General features: G+C 39.6%; 1 protein-coding gene across 2 annotated transcripts in view; it reads left to right on the forward strand.

Moving 5' to 3' along the window:
- LOC134539239 (antizyme inhibitor 2-like) overlaps positions 1-17,470 on the forward strand; it is a 31,062-nt gene that overhangs the window by 12,010 nt on the left and 1,582 nt on the right. The window contains exons 1-9 of one of the 2 annotated variants that reach the window (XM_063381047.1): positions 3,832-4,093; positions 4,770-4,968; positions 5,910-6,090; positions 9,187-9,283; positions 9,511-9,587; positions 10,881-11,053; positions 14,531-14,828; positions 15,323-15,580; positions 16,759-16,967. In XM_063381047.1, the coding sequence (XP_063237117.1) occupies positions 6,001-6,090; positions 9,187-9,283; positions 9,511-9,587; positions 10,881-11,053; positions 14,531-14,828; positions 15,323-15,580; positions 16,759-16,967 (1,202 nt within the window). In that variant the 5' untranslated portion in view covers positions 3,832-4,093; positions 4,770-4,968; positions 5,910-6,000. Of the gene's footprint in view, positions 1-3,831; positions 4,094-4,769; positions 4,969-5,909; positions 6,091-9,186; positions 9,284-9,510; positions 9,588-10,880; positions 11,054-14,530; positions 14,829-15,322; positions 15,581-16,758; positions 16,968-17,470 lie in introns of those variants that run through there. The other variant, XM_063381046.1, reaches the window with a different exon arrangement.

Raw genomic sequence — 17,470 nt, forward strand, 5'->3', positions numbered from 1 at the left:
AGGTACTTCAAAAATGTTTCTTGGGTGTAACGTTATCTATCGTCTTGGAGCGTAAGCATATACGTAACATGAACTAATGCACAGTGGCAGGAAGAGTCACTTGTGAAGCAGATCGCGCGACGCACTGAGCGCCGTCGAGACCGCCGTGCCACTGACCATCGCAGATGGCTTATCGGCGCTGCCCCGTGGCGCACAAGGCCAGGCGACTTATCTCGCCGGTGGCCTGCGAACTCACAACAATCCACGACGTCTGTGGTTTGCCCGTCGCAGGGTCATTCCTTTTGTTTTTGGTCAGGGCCTTATCGCTCCGGCTTCCTGTGTCTGCGAGGGGCTACGGTGGCTGAGTGAGTGGTCTGATCACTCGTAGCCGACCAAGGCATCATTCCCGGTCCTTCAGCCAGTGAGAAACTTAGCGGACGTTTCCCCCGTACGCGCAATCTATCCTTGCTCTATTCTCTGTCATCACAGCTCATTGTCTCTGAATTTATTTATTTAATTTAATTTGTAACATGCCCACCAACAGCTGTGGGCTTAAGTGGTGGGCACAACACAAACAATGTCATACATAACTATACAGACATAACATAAAATAACAAAACTTAAAACGTGAATGGTAATTGAATTTTTGTGGACACAAATGCCATTTGAGAACTACTTATAATCTGAGGCTGTCTGTTTATGAAATGCATTTAAGGATGCGTGATTTGTGTTTCCTTATTTTGTTTATGAACTATTTTTAGAACATGGAAAACATTTGTTTTCTGGGAAAAAAAAGTTTTTAGGCAGGAAACATTCTATAGATTCTTGAAAGTACTCCAGAGGCTTGTATTACACCTTTATCATCATTCTCCGCCATATAATATTGTGCCTACTGCTCAGATCACGTAGTTTTCATATGCGCGGTGAGGAGACTATGCGCTTGTTCAGAGCCTGGCGCTTAGAGGCGACGCCGTGCTAGGTGTATCGGTGAGCGTCGCACTTACCATCCCGCCTCACCAACACAAGTACACCCCTGACTAGGCAGGCCCCTTAAGCCTTAGTTCATTCATTTACCCATCATTTCTGTGCTTGTTCAACTAATACTGCTTCTATCTCAGAACTTTACAGAACCATCCTGCAGCGAGATTTTATTTAATTCATGATAAGTTTTAATTTTTTTCAGATATATGCATTACAGTTCTTCATTCTTAAAAAGAAAAACAAAACTTTCCATAAAGCATCTAGATTTCTTGTATATGTTTTGCTGGTACGTCAGCTTCTTGGAAAGCAGTTTTTCCTGGCCTTCACGTAACCAGTGTGTGCTGGTTCAGACGAGCTGTCTGGAGATAGCCGTGAAGTCTGCAAGCGCTATCTGCTCTCATGTCTTCTTTGTCGCTGTCAGTAATTCAGGCTTTCTGCAGATAGGGGATAGCTCAGGGGTTTGAAGAGGTATCTTCAGAACTGGGAAATCATCATGGATGTTGCTAAACTTGATTTGTTAGGTTCATGCACCTTCTTAATATCCTTAAAAAGTCCTTGATTTATCTTAAATTGATTAAGGGCCCTTAAAACTCTTTAATAAATACTGATGTCTTGCAAGTAATGGACTAATGTGGGTATTTTTAATGTTCTTGTGTTTCCCACTGCAAACAACACTTTGTGCATGCCCGGTACAATTGGCGAATTTTTGGGCCATGTGATTATATTTTATAAATAAAAAAGTTTTTGATTGGTTTTTCCTAGTTTGTATCTCGCCTTTAAACTAAAAATGTGTGTTTAATTGTCCAGCTATTATCTAACTGTTTTCGAAAGCCTAAAGATTTTAACCTCAAATATGCTATGTACTAGTTGGGCAGATCATGGAGCGACGTGAATGAATCTACACCAAAGAAAAGTTTGAAAAATATCAGTGTTAGTCGAGATTTTGCTTATCCGAGGTAGCACGGTCCACATTAACTCGGTTAATCGAGACACTACTGTATTGACTCCACTGTTGTAAAGATAACATTTGCCTGTGGCAGTGTGCTCACCAGTTCTGTAGCTGTGTTATATTTTGTTAGCTGGCAAACAAAACCTGCAAAGTTTTAAAAACCTACGTTCTTCAGGAAGCAAAACAGTTTGTGGCAAAAATTATAATTATATCACTAGTAATAAAATTGGCTGTTATAACCATAAAAAATTAAGGAAAGAATTGAATAATGTAATAAAAAAAGTTAATTATTTTTATAGTTTAAAGATACAGTTCATCCACATATTATTTAGCCACCAAGTGTTGATTCTGTTTCAAAAGTTCATGTAAGTTGCAGTTTGGTCATTTTGCATTTACTACTCTGGTATAAAGATGTGTAGTATTTGGTGACAAATCTAGGTGCCACGTACATAATGACCGGTAACCATGGTTTTATCTAGATGAGCCAACCAGTGGGTATACGTCACGTCCTGTTATGGTGTTGCTCGTGTGTGCTGCTTGTTAGCGCGACCGAACTGTCGCACGTTACGTAGTCCATAGTAACGGCCCATGTGGCGTCTAGCATCTAGCATCAGGTGCCAATCCTTGAGTCCCACCTGGCAAAGTGGCTCAGATACCATCCAGAAACTGTTTGTCGCCTATTTCAATAACTGGCGTCATCACAGTGTGTTGTTGTTTTTGCAAGACACTATCATGTTGGGGGGAGTTAACCTTTCAAGACTGTGTGTTCAGTAAATGTTAAATTTTTTTTTTGAAGTGAAACTTTTTTTTGGGCACAATGACAGTGAAGTTTCAAGGCTGAATTTTAATGCGACATTTTCGTGAAACATTGTTGTGAAATGTTCTGAAGTAAAAAGGACAGAGAATAGGTACTTGGTCAAACTATTCTATATACATTGCTGGGCTCGTTTTCGTTCTCTTTGTGCTATGATTTATACCCCGTCCAAAAAAAAAAAAAAACAGAGGGAGTTAAACTAAAGAATAAGGGCAAATGTTTCCGAAAATAATTATAGGTATACTATACAGTCAGCTGTGAGTGCCGTGAAATTTATATGTGATACCAGCGCACTCTCATTCTTCCTTGTTCAACCAGCAGCGTAGAGGGCAATGTTGAGACAGTCCCTGCATTTTCCGCATAGATAGCGCTACCTGTTATGAATCTCATATTTCCTTAAGAGATTTGGAATGTTCCAAATGGCAGAATTGTTTGAAGAAACAGTAAAATGCACAGTTTTTCTTTATGGTGTATTTCAACATTGAGTAATTTTGTGTTAATTAATCAATATTGATTGATCAATAATTTGTGATATCCGTGCAGTTATTTTGAAGTCAGTAATAATTTTGTTAATTAATTTTTCTTTAAAAAAATTGTCTTCTTTCTCTCTGTTCTTTTACCCCTTACGATTTACTTACGAGTTGATGTTTGAATTGCCGAAGTAGTTTCACTTCTATCACGTGTTCTGAGTTACATACACTCTTATTTTTTATTTTAGTTTAAATAAAGCAACATACACACTTGGTTTTGATCTGTGACTGTGTATTGGACTTGGTTGTATGCATGTCGTCTTCATCATGCAGGCCAACTCCGTGCCATGCAAGTATTGTAGTAGTGACAAGGGCAAATCTGTCTAGCACTAGCTTCGGTGTCTCTTGGAAGTGTAGTGAGTAGTCTGCTTGTGGCAACAAGTCTGCCCTGGGGGGTGGGGGCCAGTGACATTGTTTCCTTGGCATCTGTCCCATTGAACTGCGGGCTGATAATCAGCCGGGCTTGCGTGGTTGCGTAGACTCTGCCCCTGTCCTGTTGGCCCGTGCTATCTCCCTGCCCCGCCGACGCCTCGTGAGCCTCCGCTGCTTATAAGCGGGAGCCGACTGCACGGCGCGCCAGTATTAACTCAGTTCTGCCTTGAATGAGTGCCCGAGTCTGAGAGCTCGAGTAGAGCTTTCGGGATCAGCGCACCGGATCAGGCACTCTGTCGTACTCTCGAGCGGTAGCCGGCTTTCTGCGGACGTGGCGTCTAGTTCGTGGGTCGGGGTTCGTTTTTTTTAAATCGGCCGAACTGACGGCTGGTTTTCGCTAGCTGCTGACAAACTTTGTTAATGAGATCGTCAATCGTCGAAGGGAAACATAGCTTTGTTTCTCGCAGGGTAAGAAATTTTGGTGATCAGCATTTATTACTTATAAATTGCAAAAAAATAAAAAATAATAATTCTGTTTTAATCATGTCATTACAGAAATTGAAAATTGGTATTGGTTGTAATCATCATTCCTTTTCATTATTATTTAGTGTCCAAATAATTTTTAATACTTGAACTGTGAATATATTTAGGTTAAATAATTGCTTCTGCATGTTCTAGTAGTGATGTCAAATCTCAATTTTCTTGAATCCTAATGTGGGCTTTCAATCATTAAGTGTACCCCGAATCCACCCTTATAATCCAAATCTAGGTATTAGAAGTAAAAAATAAAGCAATATCCAAGATATGTTACTGAAATTATTATTTTTTTTTTTTTGCTAAATTTATTTATGAAATTTTTTTAGAATGTCCATGCCTAATGATTATTACAGTTGAATGTTAAATTTGAATTATATATGTTCTTCAAATATGTCAGTTAAAAACATCGAAAGCCTTTTATGGTGTTGTACGTTTGGTGTGTATGCAATGGTAAGAAACATTTTATGCATAATTGTTTATTTTTGTGGCCAGACGGGTGAGAACCTCTGTGTTCACACTAACCCAGTGCTTTGCTGTTGCGCTGGTGTGACTCCAGCGTCGGTGTGCAGTCCTTGAAGGAGCGCCGCGTGCTTTGCCTTGCCCGCAGGGTTGCAACATCTCCGGTCGGCTGGTCCAGAGCCCCGCGGCAGGTTTCTGCCTGTACAAGTCCAACTGGAGGCTGTCCCTGAACGGCGAACCTCCTTGGCTTGCTGACAGTTGCCTCCGCTGCTCCCGGGACATCCTGCTGCCGTCATAGTCTCTCGCTGCCACAAACAAACTGCCTGACACTGAACTAAGGCTGCCTCGTGAGTGCCTGCCCTGTAGAGCACACCAGACATTGCATATTTGAAACAAAATAATACTCTATATAAAACAAACTTGAATACAAAACAAAATTTGTAGAAATAAATTATAAAGAAACAAAAAATTATTTTTATTTAACTTGAGATGGCCATACACACCTGCTGAAATGTGATTAAAGGTTAAGAGTCATTAGTTGCCATTTTCAACCTTTGAAGGTTTTCTTTTATGAGTATTATGTTATGCATAAGGAACATCTGTTTATTAATTAAATCTGGGAAGCTGCAGTGTGTGGTGGCCTTTAGTTTCTTGTAACTTCTCATCTTGGGAAAAGTTGGGTCACTATCTCATGGCATGGGTTATCTGCCTCCTAACGGAGAATGGAGCATGTCGTTGCCTGCTGCTGATAGCAAGAACTATCTTGTACTGATTTAACAGCAGCGGCAAACACTGTAGCTCCCCTGAGCATCTGTCTCGGCTTTCTACGAGTGGAAGGAACTGGGGATATTTCAGACAAACTTTACTGCAAGATTTTTAAAATAAAAATTTTTACTTCATTTTTACATCCTTAACGTTTACAACTGTTCAGGGTTTTCATTATGCTAATATACCTATAACATTCTTACTTTACATGTCTTTACATTTTATGTATTGATTCTTTGCTCACCTGGACAGTAACATGGGTTTTTTTATCACTGTTCAAGAATTTAAATATTTTAGAAAATCCGGGAAATTTTTTCAAAAGTAAAGGGAAAGTTTATTATACTTATTTTTCATTTGGGACCACATAAGTTGTGAAACATGTTGGAAATTATGTCTAAATTAAAATCAGTAAATGTAGTAATGGCTACCCAAAAAAAAAATTTTTTAGATTGAGCATGTACTTGCTTAGTTGGTTTTGGCCTAATACAGCTTTCATTTTTATTTGTTCTTATTTTTCCCCCAGTTTACTTATTCCAACAAGAGTCTCTACATTTCAAAGTTACTGCAAGTGCAACCCTCTCTGGAATAGTTCGTCTCGCTCTGCTGTTTGCATCATGAAGCTGTCAAACACTGACCAGAAAATCCAGGTCGTGGAGCCCGGCTGGACCGCGGAGAGCGTCATCCGCAGCATCATCGGCTCCGGGGTGAGTATCGCCTCGCCGGCCCGTGTGTTTGCTGCCCGGACGCACGGTACCCGGTACCTCCGATGCATTCCCAGCGTTCTGAGCTTAAGAGGCCACTCCAGTGTTTCAGGGGCACTATGCAACCTGCGTTAACCTCATAAGATTCAATGCTATTTTCATTTTGCTTATAACTTATTAACTAATATAGATTTCGAAATGATGCTTGCTTGATATGTAAGACAACGATGCTCTTATCAAAGCCCCTTTCTTCAAAAACGTGCATAAATTATGGTTCAAACCTAGACAATACACTTATGCATATTAGTAAAGATTAGTTTAAAACCATAACTAAGTAATTAAGATGTCTGCTAATTTATATTAAATCACTAACTTGGATAGTGAAACTATCCAATACATGTTCAAAATATTTTCAAAGTGTGTATGAAATTTTTTTTTCCAAGTTGATTAATTTAGCTCAAAAATACATATATTTGTATGCATGGTTTGGTAACATGCATTTTAACAAACATGAACAATTTTCATGGCCACATACTTGAAAGAGCACTGCCAGTATATTACGTAAGAGGTTAAATGTCAGTTAAACAAACTCATTTTTATCTAGTTCAAATAACACCACCTTGACCTGGACTATTCTCCGTTCACTCTTAGCTGAGTTTTGAAATAAATAAACACCATCGTATCACTGCGCCGCGTCAGCAAGTGATAGGCTGGATTCATCTTGCGCGCCAAGCACTAGTACAGTCGGTGCTAATAAAATAACGGAGAAGTAATATAACAGGAAAATGGTGCCGTTACCGTTCAGGACACAAAAGCAAATAATGTTTATTTTTTGAATAATCGATAAAATAGCACCGTAACGTAAGACAACAATATTGTTACGATTTGCTGCGGGTTCATAAAGGATAGCCCAATTAAAGATTTTATTACACTACACAGTTTTATTTATTGCCACTACTTATGTCACTTACAAAAATCTTCTAAAATGGCAAATAATTAATTACACTAGTTCTGAAAATTATTTAAAAAGAAAAAAAGTGCAGAAATAAGCTTGATGGTGTTTGAAGTCATAAAATTTATTTTGCCAGTAACACTTATCTTTGTTGTTGTAGTTGTAAAGCCTCACTTAAGTTTACATTCACACAATAAGTATAAATAGTTTGACAGTTATACCTAATCATATGGACATTATTAATGTTTTTAGCTTTCTATAAAAAAAATTGGAAAATCCCTTCTAGTATTCCATTTTTTTTATGTTAAATTTTTCTTATAAATACAAATGATCCTGTGATATAAGAAAAATTTAAGAAAATTTAATTCAAAGATCCTGATAAAGTTTTGAAATTGGTTCAAGTATTTGTAAAAACCCTGGTTATTGAATAATTGTATGCTGCTAGGGAAAAAGTGTCACCAAATGGCAAAAACTGAATTAAGTCTACAATCTGCTAATAAGAATAGCCGACTTATGAGGTCTTAGTAGTATGAGTCAGCAGTAACAATTGAGGAGTTTGATGCAATAAGGGCCTATGAGATGATGTTCCCTTTTTGGGGAGAATACAAAAATGAATTGTATATATCTTAATCTCTCTGGTCACCAAATACAGTAGAACCTCGATGATACGTTCCCGTTTCATACATTTTCCCGTGTCATACGCCGATTAATTTTGGTCCCGCCGAAAGTTCTATATTTACAATGGTTTACTTTCCCGGAACATACACTTATAAAATCTTTAATTTCCCGTTTCATACGTTTTTACGAAGCGGAAAAGTCCTAAAATTCACAAATTTTTTTGTTATATTCCTCCTGATAAACTACGTTTTAATGCTTTTATTTTGAAAAACGTTCATTGTTTACCTTTGCAAACGTAAGAAAATAACTTTATCGCACCATAGATATGGATAGTATCGGGAAGACTGTGCACTTCGCTATTAGCATCTATGGCCAGCACCAAGCGAGACTAGTGGCGCGAATGATTATGAAAATGGTGCACGCGATTTACCAAGGCACGGATCTCATATTTTGTGCATTCGTTAATCTTTGAACTGAATATACTTGTTTGTTATTGTTTTCTAACGATCGGATTGTTTTATATTTTACGTTTCTCAAGTTAAAATTTTATTGAAAATTGTTCTGTTGCATAAAGTTGTTTGTAAAATGAAACAAACCAGCAAAAATTTCTGTTTCTCTTTTTACAATAGCCTTATTTTTTTATTTCTAATTTAGGCTTGGTGACTTTTCCCTCTCCAAGAAAGGACTGCTTTACTTGATTATGGACTGTATTTTACATTTCTGGTAGTTTTATTATATGTATATATAATGATGAATTCATATCTTTCATTAATATGATGCAATTATTTACACATTATGTATTTAAGTTTAATCTGACATTGGGCTGGTATGCTAGATTGAAAATTTTTTTTATTATTGTCATTCCCTTTTCATACACTTTCCCGCATCATACACCATTTTTGTGCCCTCCGTTGAAAAGTGTATGACAGGGGTTCTACTGTATTATCCAGAAATTTGAATTTGTTGTGTGGGTATGAAAAGTTTTATTTGATGATATGAGCCCTTTTTGAAGTGAACCATTTTAATTATTGAAAGTTTTCAGATAAATAGATTACATACTATTTTATGTGTTTGTGTATTAATAGTTGTTTTTAAAATGAGTGAACGTATTTTCAGTGAACGAAGAACTGTTCTGGATTTAGTGAAACAAAGAGCTAAACATAAGTGTGTTGACCGCCAAGAAAACTTTGTACCTTGATATCCCAGAACATTGTTTTGGAGCATGGGCCCTTATTGCAGCAACCTCCTCAATTATTATTTTAGAATATTTTGTTCGGGGCACACTACTAGTATAGAGTAAGTCGTCATTTTACAATTCCTTTGTGAAAAAAGGAGTAAAAGTCAAAACTTGACTGATTTTTTTTTTTACCTTTCAGTGTATAATTTAACTCCAAGATAAGCTAGGTCTTGACTATTCGTAATGCGAATGCCACATGATGTATAGCATTAGTAAAGGAGCAGGTTCGCAGATGTTTTGTAACATTGTTTCACGATCGTAAGGACGGTAATGCAATGTGCTCTGTGTGCAGGTGCAAGAGAATGCGTTCTACGTGTTCGACATTGGGGAAGTGTACCGCCGGTACAAGGAGTTCGTCTCGCTGATGCCTCGCGTCCAGCCTTTCTACGGTTAGCGGGCTTTGTTCAGAGAGGGTCTTGTCTGTGCGTCACGAGTTGCTTTGCACCATGTTCGCTAGCTTTAGAGTGGCTCTTGCCCTGGCAAAATCCCTTCCAAGGTTTGTGTTCCGAGTCATTTCGCCTTGCATGCCACTTGCAGTTCCTTGTGCCTGATTGCAAAGCTGCGACCTTGAACTCGCGAGCGAGAGTGTTGATTCTATGTGCGTGTTGGTTTTCAGCTGTGAAGTGCAACGACCACCCGACTATCTTGAAGCTTTTGGCTGACCTTGGAGCTGGTTTTGATTGTGCTTCAAAGGTAAGTAAAACAAAAAAAAATTTAGCATGACATGTGTAAAAGCTGTGTCCCAATATTTTTTTTTTAGTTCAGTTTGTGTAGCAAAAATACATAAATAAACTGGGCTTTGAACCTAGAACTCTGTTCCCAAAAAAAACAACTTATTATTCCCACCAATAAACCTAATTTTCAGTACTATTTTGCTCTGTTACATAAAGTTTTTGTTCTTATTAAGTATATATTCATTAATCTTGATTAAGAAATCTTTTTAAACCATAATCAGGCACAAGAAAAGAGTATCAGGGTTTCTTAACGATATCTGCTTCTCTGAAAGAATTATTAGTGAAACCTTACATGGTTAATAACATAAGAGACATTCACTGTAGCAATAATGAATCTGAAGGGAAAAAATTTTTCACAATTAGAGCTTTAGGCTTTAGGACATCAGATTTCATTGTAAATGAATGACATGAAGTTTTTGGTACATTGGCCTGAAAACAAAACAGAATTACAAAATTAATGATGAAATGTGTAACATATTAGTATACACTTCATTCAGCAGGCATGGGAAAAATTCTGTCCCTAAAGTAAATTTTTTTTTTGCAATAACTGGCTCATGTGGAGATTACTTGATTTTGAACAGTAGGCATAATTTTCCTGTTTCTGTGTCTGCAACATTTTTTTGGGAGAGGGGAGAGGGGGGGGGGGTTGTGAAATGGTTGTAGAATGATGCTTGCAGAAACAAAGGAATGACCCCTGAAGGAAAGATGTAAATCATCGGAATGAAAGGTATTCTTAATATTACAACATGAGACACCTTTTGGTATTATGCCAAGTTTAATCTGAATCTGTTGGTAAATGTTTGCATGATCTATAAGTAGGGGCAGGCATATTTGGCGAATTCATTTTGCGATATGCTAAAATTAAAATAGTTATTCCTTACTGCTGCCTCTGATATTGGCTCACGACTCATCTGGAGGACTCTAGACCAATGAGAAACACTCAACCAAATCTGTATCGAATCACGGGCCACTACGTTAGGGACGTCTCAAGACAGCAGCCAATGAGCGGGTGACATCTGCCCGAGTGTACGGAGAACTGTGCAGTCCATCCTGGAGGTCATTGAACCCGCGATTTTTTCCTGTGTCTATAAGAAATTAACAGACTGATAGCCACAAAAATTGTATAGATTATTGTGGCCTGTGCATCTAAATTGTTAAATCTGCAAATGTTTTGTGAGTATATGTATTCCGTGTCCAGACGTGGAATGCAGACGGCTGTGCAGATGTGCATGTGGTGTGTGATTGTGCGCAGGGTGAGATCAACAAGATCCTCGGCATGGGCGTGGAGCCCAGCAACATCATCTTCGCCAACCCCGCGAAGCCGGCGTCGCACCTCCGCCACGCCGCGTCGACGGGCGTCGACCTCATGACCTTCGACAACGAGATGGAGCTGACCAAGGTCAAGGCCCTCCACCCGTCGGCCAAGTACGTGGATGCCATGTTCATACTCGAAGCTTGTCTGTGTGTCCGTCTGGAATAGTGGAGCTTTATTTATAACTGTGAAAGAATCCTTGAAATAGGTCCAATAGTTTTCGAGTTTACTTTGGTTAAACGAACAAGCTTTTACTCTGTGTCAAATATTAGAGATTACAGTGGAATCTCAGTACTAAGTACTTACAGGGACCTCAAGTTTTTGTACTTAGTACTGAAAGTACTTAGTACTGAAACATACATACATATCATCTTTACAAAGAGAAAAAAAAAATTAAAAAATACAAAAATAGCGATATTGTAAGATACATTATTTTTTAGCCAACATCTGACTTCAGTTTAAACATTGGTGTGTATGTATAATTTAAGTTTAGTTACTTTTAAAAAATGTGTTATTTCAGTTTGTTTTTGAGCTTGAATGATGCTCTGTTGAACTAAATGTTCTATCTCATATTATGTCTTCGCAACTGCGACTTGCTTTTTTCCTTTGTCTAGTTCTCTGAGTATTTCCACTTTTTCCTTAAGCGTGAATTGCTTTCGTTTCTTTTTATCTCCATTTATCTCATTTTGCAGCACAAATACAATGCGGTGTCTAAATAACGTAACCTGAAAATAAACTCAACAATAACAATAAAATATCCCGGCACAGACGTCAAACAGTATATTAGCGTAGCATAACACTATTGTCTAAATAATTAATACTACTCTCAAAATTCCATGTTTCGATGTATCGAATGGTGTTGTGTTGCTCACGTCGCATACTACGTATGGTATAATCTATGGTAGTGCGCGCAACTGTTTGTAACTTTGTTTTCAGGGTTTAGAGGTTAGATAATACGTTGTGGTGGTATTTGTGTATGTTTGTTCTACAACATTAATCATTTAGCTGGAAATTTATTTACCAGTTTAAGTAAATTTTGGTGTAGTAATGCCACGCTACGAGTAGAATTTATACGTTATAGTGAAAATATGATACTTTAAACTGAAACCATTTTGCATGGTGAAGATACGATTTTTGGCGGGGACTTAAAAAAAATACGTTAAAGTGAAATATACTTTATAATGAGGTACGTTGTACCGGTATTCTACTGTATAGATAAACCCAACTATGTACCCAAACAGGTATTATGGGCAACACAACGACAGCACAGATGAACACATTCAAATATCAGACAGCACAAGAATTTGGTTGAAGGAATTCTATGAAAAAATAATAATAAATGAACATGGTGAGACAGTTTCAACAATAACAGTAAATGTAGGCAGACAGCAAAACCTGGACAACAGACCAAATATATGAATGTAACGATGAAGATAAACTGATATTATGGAAAACACAACAACATTGACGAACACAGTTGCAACATTTCGGGAACTGACATCTGATCTCTTTCATAAAATACAATTTTAGTTTTTGAAATTCTTTCCATGACAAATAGTACAAAGTTGCAATGGCGTAGTCCAAAGAATTTGTATTAACTCATAATTAGGGACAGGTACTTTTCGTGATCGCGAATCACCGTCGTTATTTCGCGAATTTGGCCCTTTTTTTTACGAAAATACGAATTTTGCGATTTTCCACTGTTTGGTCGCGAATTTGGTCAAAATTTCGTTATTTTAAGCTTAAATTGCCACACACATATAATTTAGATATAATTCATCTTCTGTTCATAACACCAGCGCACCAATAAAAAAGAAAACAATAAAACACTACATAAAAATACATTTCACCGTGCCGACATTACTAGGCAAAACAAGGTAAATAATTTATTTTCTCCAGCCATAACCACAAAAACCACATTCTGTGCCAATAATATCACGGCGAGGTTAACGACCACAGATGACGGTAATTCAGGACCGTTTATATTTTGCATTTTAATATTACAAGCTTCAACATTTGTTTCTCGTGCCATTATCAAAACAAAACGCGTTACTCAATTTACGTGTTACCAACGTAGCAGTACGAGAATGCGAGAAAGAACACGAACGTTTACGAACAATCGATTGTTGTTCAATCATACGATCAATCGTGTTCGGTAGATAAAAACGATACCGCGTTTTGATAGCAACGAAAATTACAAGTGTGTTTTTTATGCATAATTTACTTAACCATAAAATACGTCAGGCAATTTTAAACTGCAACAAACAAATTTATGGATGTATGTAATTTTTTTTCTTCGGCTGTGTAAGGTTACTGCACATGCGTGCATTTATTATTGTTCCGGTAGCTTACAACTCACGTTGTTTCGGTTCCCTACCACGTTCGTGCAACTTAGGCTTTCTCTCAAAAATTGAAATTTAAAAAAAAAATCGAAGGGTTAGGTTAGGTCTGTCACATCATGCTTGAACTTCTGATTTAGCGGCTGAAGTGGCGTTAATACCGAAATGCAAAACTTCGGAAATTTTCGGAAATTCTTTCAGGGAACCGAAACTACGTGAGTTGTAGGCTTCCCTTATTGTTCGGTGGCTATTCGTTGCGGTAACTGAACGAATATCGTGTTGACAGTTTTCTCGCTGCTTCGCGATGCCGAAGTATGACAAACGCACTAGATAGGGCCAAAGAATTTTCTTCTGATGGTCTCTATTCGACAGATAAAGCAGTTTTGAGGTGTTCCTCAAAGCGAATATCCCACTTCATAAATTTCAGGACCCCACTATTTTAAACTGAATGAATAAATACGTTGAAGGTTTGTATTTATGCCTACATCAATATCAGTAATAATGGAGCGGCTTAAATTTAGAAGTTCTCAAAACCAAACCCAACTTAAGCGAGTTGGAAATGGGCATTTTAAAACTAACCTATGCTAAACTGACCAAATATAAAATAAGACTTACCTAAACCAACCAAACCTAAAACTAAACAAACCTAACTTTTTTGGCCTAGCATACCACCTGAGTTAGGAATATATTTTATTGACAAACCTTCCCTCAAAACCCCAAAAGTTTTGACTTTCTGGAAGAGTAGCTAATCTCCTTGTCTTTAAAGCTTTTAAGTTTGAAGGGTTTTTCACTTCTAAATGTTGGTTTTAAACATTTTGATCAATCTTAATTGAGTTCATTTAACTTTTTCTTAAAAAAGGTATGCTTAGATACATTTCGCCGCTTTTTTCCCTCACCGCTTTTGGCATTTTTCCTCACCGCTTTTGGTACTTTTGCTCACCGCTTTTCAATAATTTTATTCACCGAAAAGTTCCTGTCCCTACTCATAATACACCTTTGCATATAGATCATTTAAAGAACGTATCTATCAAGACATGCATTTTTCCCAGTTCCCAAGCATTTCATTAAATTTTGTCCTTTGAAGATTGAAAATATAGATTCTTAAACTGTAAAATTTTGTTAATCTGTAATGTATAAATAATTATAAGTGAGAGAACTATCTGTGAATTTATACCTCCTGTTTCCACCACAAACCACGCGGAAGTGCTCGGGGTCTCGTCAGACGCGTGACTTGCGGGTTGGACGGCGCAGGTTGGTGCTGCGCATACGCTGCGACGCGGAGGTGGCGCAGTGCAACCTGGGCATGAAGTTCGGCTGCGACGCACAGACGGAGGGCCCCCGCCTGATCCGCGCGGCACGCTTCCTCGGCCTGGACGTGGTGGGCGTGAGCTTCCACGTGGGGTCGGGCTGCGGGGACCCGCCCGTGTTCCGGCGCGCCATCCTCGCCGCGCGCCAGCTCTTCAACTACGCGGCCACCGTGGGCTACCGCTTCCGCCTGCTGGACCTGGGCGGGGGCTTCCCCGGCGTCAAGGGCTCCTCGCTGCACGAGGTGAGCTGCGACCGTGATGTCCTTCGAGTGCTTTCAAGAATCCTTGCCGGTCGGTTTATGCCTATAATTAGGTATTTTAACTCTTCTTAAAATACAGTTTAAAAACTGCTTATCGGCCTTCAATCAATTCTTAAAATGCCTTTTTTGTCAACAGACCCCCATTCTGATAACTTGTAGTTTTCAAAAATCTCATTTTTCCCCTGAAGTTCTGCACACAAGTGTGTGCCCAGGTAAGGAAGGTCCTTAATATTGATAAAACTATTGAATGCTTCATTAATTAATTTTTTTTTGCTTTTATTGGTTCATAAAAAATTTTTCTTCCCTGATAACTCCATCTTTGGATGGTAGTTCTTTTAACTGTCAGTGGACGTATTAAAAAACATTAATAAATAAAATTTTGTAGTACGGATGTGAACTCGTAGCCTTGATGAGGGGAAGGGATAGAGACTCCCCGTAGAGAACACCGAAGAGTACCGGGTGCCTGTGGTCGGCAGATCGCGGGCGTGGTGAACGGGGCGCTCGACGACTGGTTCGGGGACGGCGACGTGCAGGTGATCGCCGAGCCGGGCCGCTACTTCGTGGCCTCGGCCTTCACGCTGGCCACCTGCGTGCACTCCAAGCGCGAGGTGCGCGGCGCGGGCGACAAGGACGCCGCCGTCTCGCACTTCATGTACTACATCAACGAGGGCGTGTACGGCGCCTTCAACGTGGTGCTGTACGACCACTTCCACCCGACCGCCGTCCCCCTCAAGGTGGGTCTGCCCTGCCGTGCCGTGCCGTGCGCTCACTAGACTGCGACGAGGTGCGCCTGTGCCAGCAGTTTCTTCCTTGTGACATTTACTTGGAGGGCCATTCCAGACGCGCTTGTGTCCGCTTGAAATTGCCTTTATATTCGTGTGCCGACAGTAGACGTGTATCTGGAAGAAACTCTGAACCACCAGGTGTTCTAGCACTCGCTGGTAGGGACCGTACAAAATTCGCGGATTGAATGACCTCCGGGATAGCCTCCGTTATCCCCTGCACATCTCAAGTAAACACGCGTGTTCATTGGTTACTAAATTGCGAGTCGTCTCCACCGGGTAGCTTGTGATTCGATGTTTCTTTGGTCGATAGTCTCTCATTGGCCCAGAGAGCTCCAGCAGAATTGTACACGTGTTTGAATTTCAGCCCATCACGAAATGAATCTGCGAATTTTTCCGGTCTCTGCTCATTAGACTGCGATGAGGTATGCCTGTGCCAGCAGTTTCTTCCTTGTGACATACGCCAGAGAAGCCATTTACTTGGAGGGCCATTCAAGACACGTTTGTGTCTGCTTGAAACTGCTTTTATTCGCGTGCCGACAGTAGACGTGTATCTGGAAGAAACTCTGAACCAATAAAAAAAAAAACACATAGGATGTTTGACCTGGTTTCCGTCTCCTCGCAAGCAGCTGCTTTATCAAATGATTAAATTCCTAACCCATTTCTATTTGCGTACTGTGAGATCCAGCACAATATTATCTCCGGAGGCATCACTCGAATCCCGCGGCATGCGTCTCTCCAACGTCGCAAACTAGGCTATCCTTTCATGCCACCTGGCGCAGCGAACATAGCGTAGCTTTCCGTGTGGTCTACGGCTTAACCCTTTGAGGCACACAGAAATATATTAAAAATAAAATTAGAATCTATTGTGTAACTTTTAGCAGACGTGGCGGAAGGAAAAAATTAAAGCAGCCAATGTTGCTTGTTCTTGTTAGGATCGCCAGATAGTAGCACGAGGCTCACTCACGCGAGGTATTTCGGCAATAGCGCTGAAACATTGCGAATAGTAACATATTTATAAAGTAGTATCATAGAAATACCACTACGAAACAACATGTACGACGTGTGTGTGATGGAACAGTAAGCATGATGAGCTGAGTGGAGACGGCGGCGAGTGTCGGCGTGCGCAGGGCTGCAGCGGGAAGATGACGCCCTCGTCCGTGTGGGGCCCCACGTGCGACTCCATGGACCTGGTGCTGGAGGACGTGCTGCTGCCGGCGCTGGACGTGGGCGACTGGCTCATGTTCGAGAGCATGGGCGCCTACACGCTCGTCGCCAGCACCACCTTCAACGGCTTCCCCACCAGCAAGGTGCACATCATCGTGGGCGAGAGCGACTGGTGAGTCCGCTGGGGCCGCGTCACTGTGACCTCACCACTAGGGCCACATCACTGTGACCTCACCACTGTGACCTCACCACTGTGACCTCACCACTAGGGCCACACTGTCGAGATTAGCTTAAAATCATTATACTGGTTTGACATGGGTGAAACTATAAAAATCGATCTGTTTTTCTATCTTATGAATACAACTTTTTCTACAGATCAATTTTAGTTTTATTACTAATATATATGCATGCCTTAGTTTTTAACCTATGAACTGATGTAGGATAAACAGAACCAAAAAAAAAATCCAGGCCCGGATTAGTGGGACACTACTGTGTCATTAAATAAAAATTTTAGACTATTATTCACAGATTAATGCGTTTTCTGTACAAGTAGAAACAAGATTGTATGGTGAATTGCGATAAAGATGAAATAGCAATGAAAAGCATGTCAAAACACCATATATAACAAATATGCAATACATACTAAAGCACTGAAATTCAACAAAAAAAAAAAAG

Source organism: Bacillus rossius, chromosome 15 (genome assembly GCF_032445375.1).
Source record: "Bacillus rossius redtenbacheri isolate Brsri chromosome 15, Brsri_v3, whole genome shotgun sequence".
Taxonomy (NCBI): domain Eukaryota; kingdom Metazoa; phylum Arthropoda; class Insecta; order Phasmatodea; family Bacillidae; genus Bacillus; species Bacillus rossius.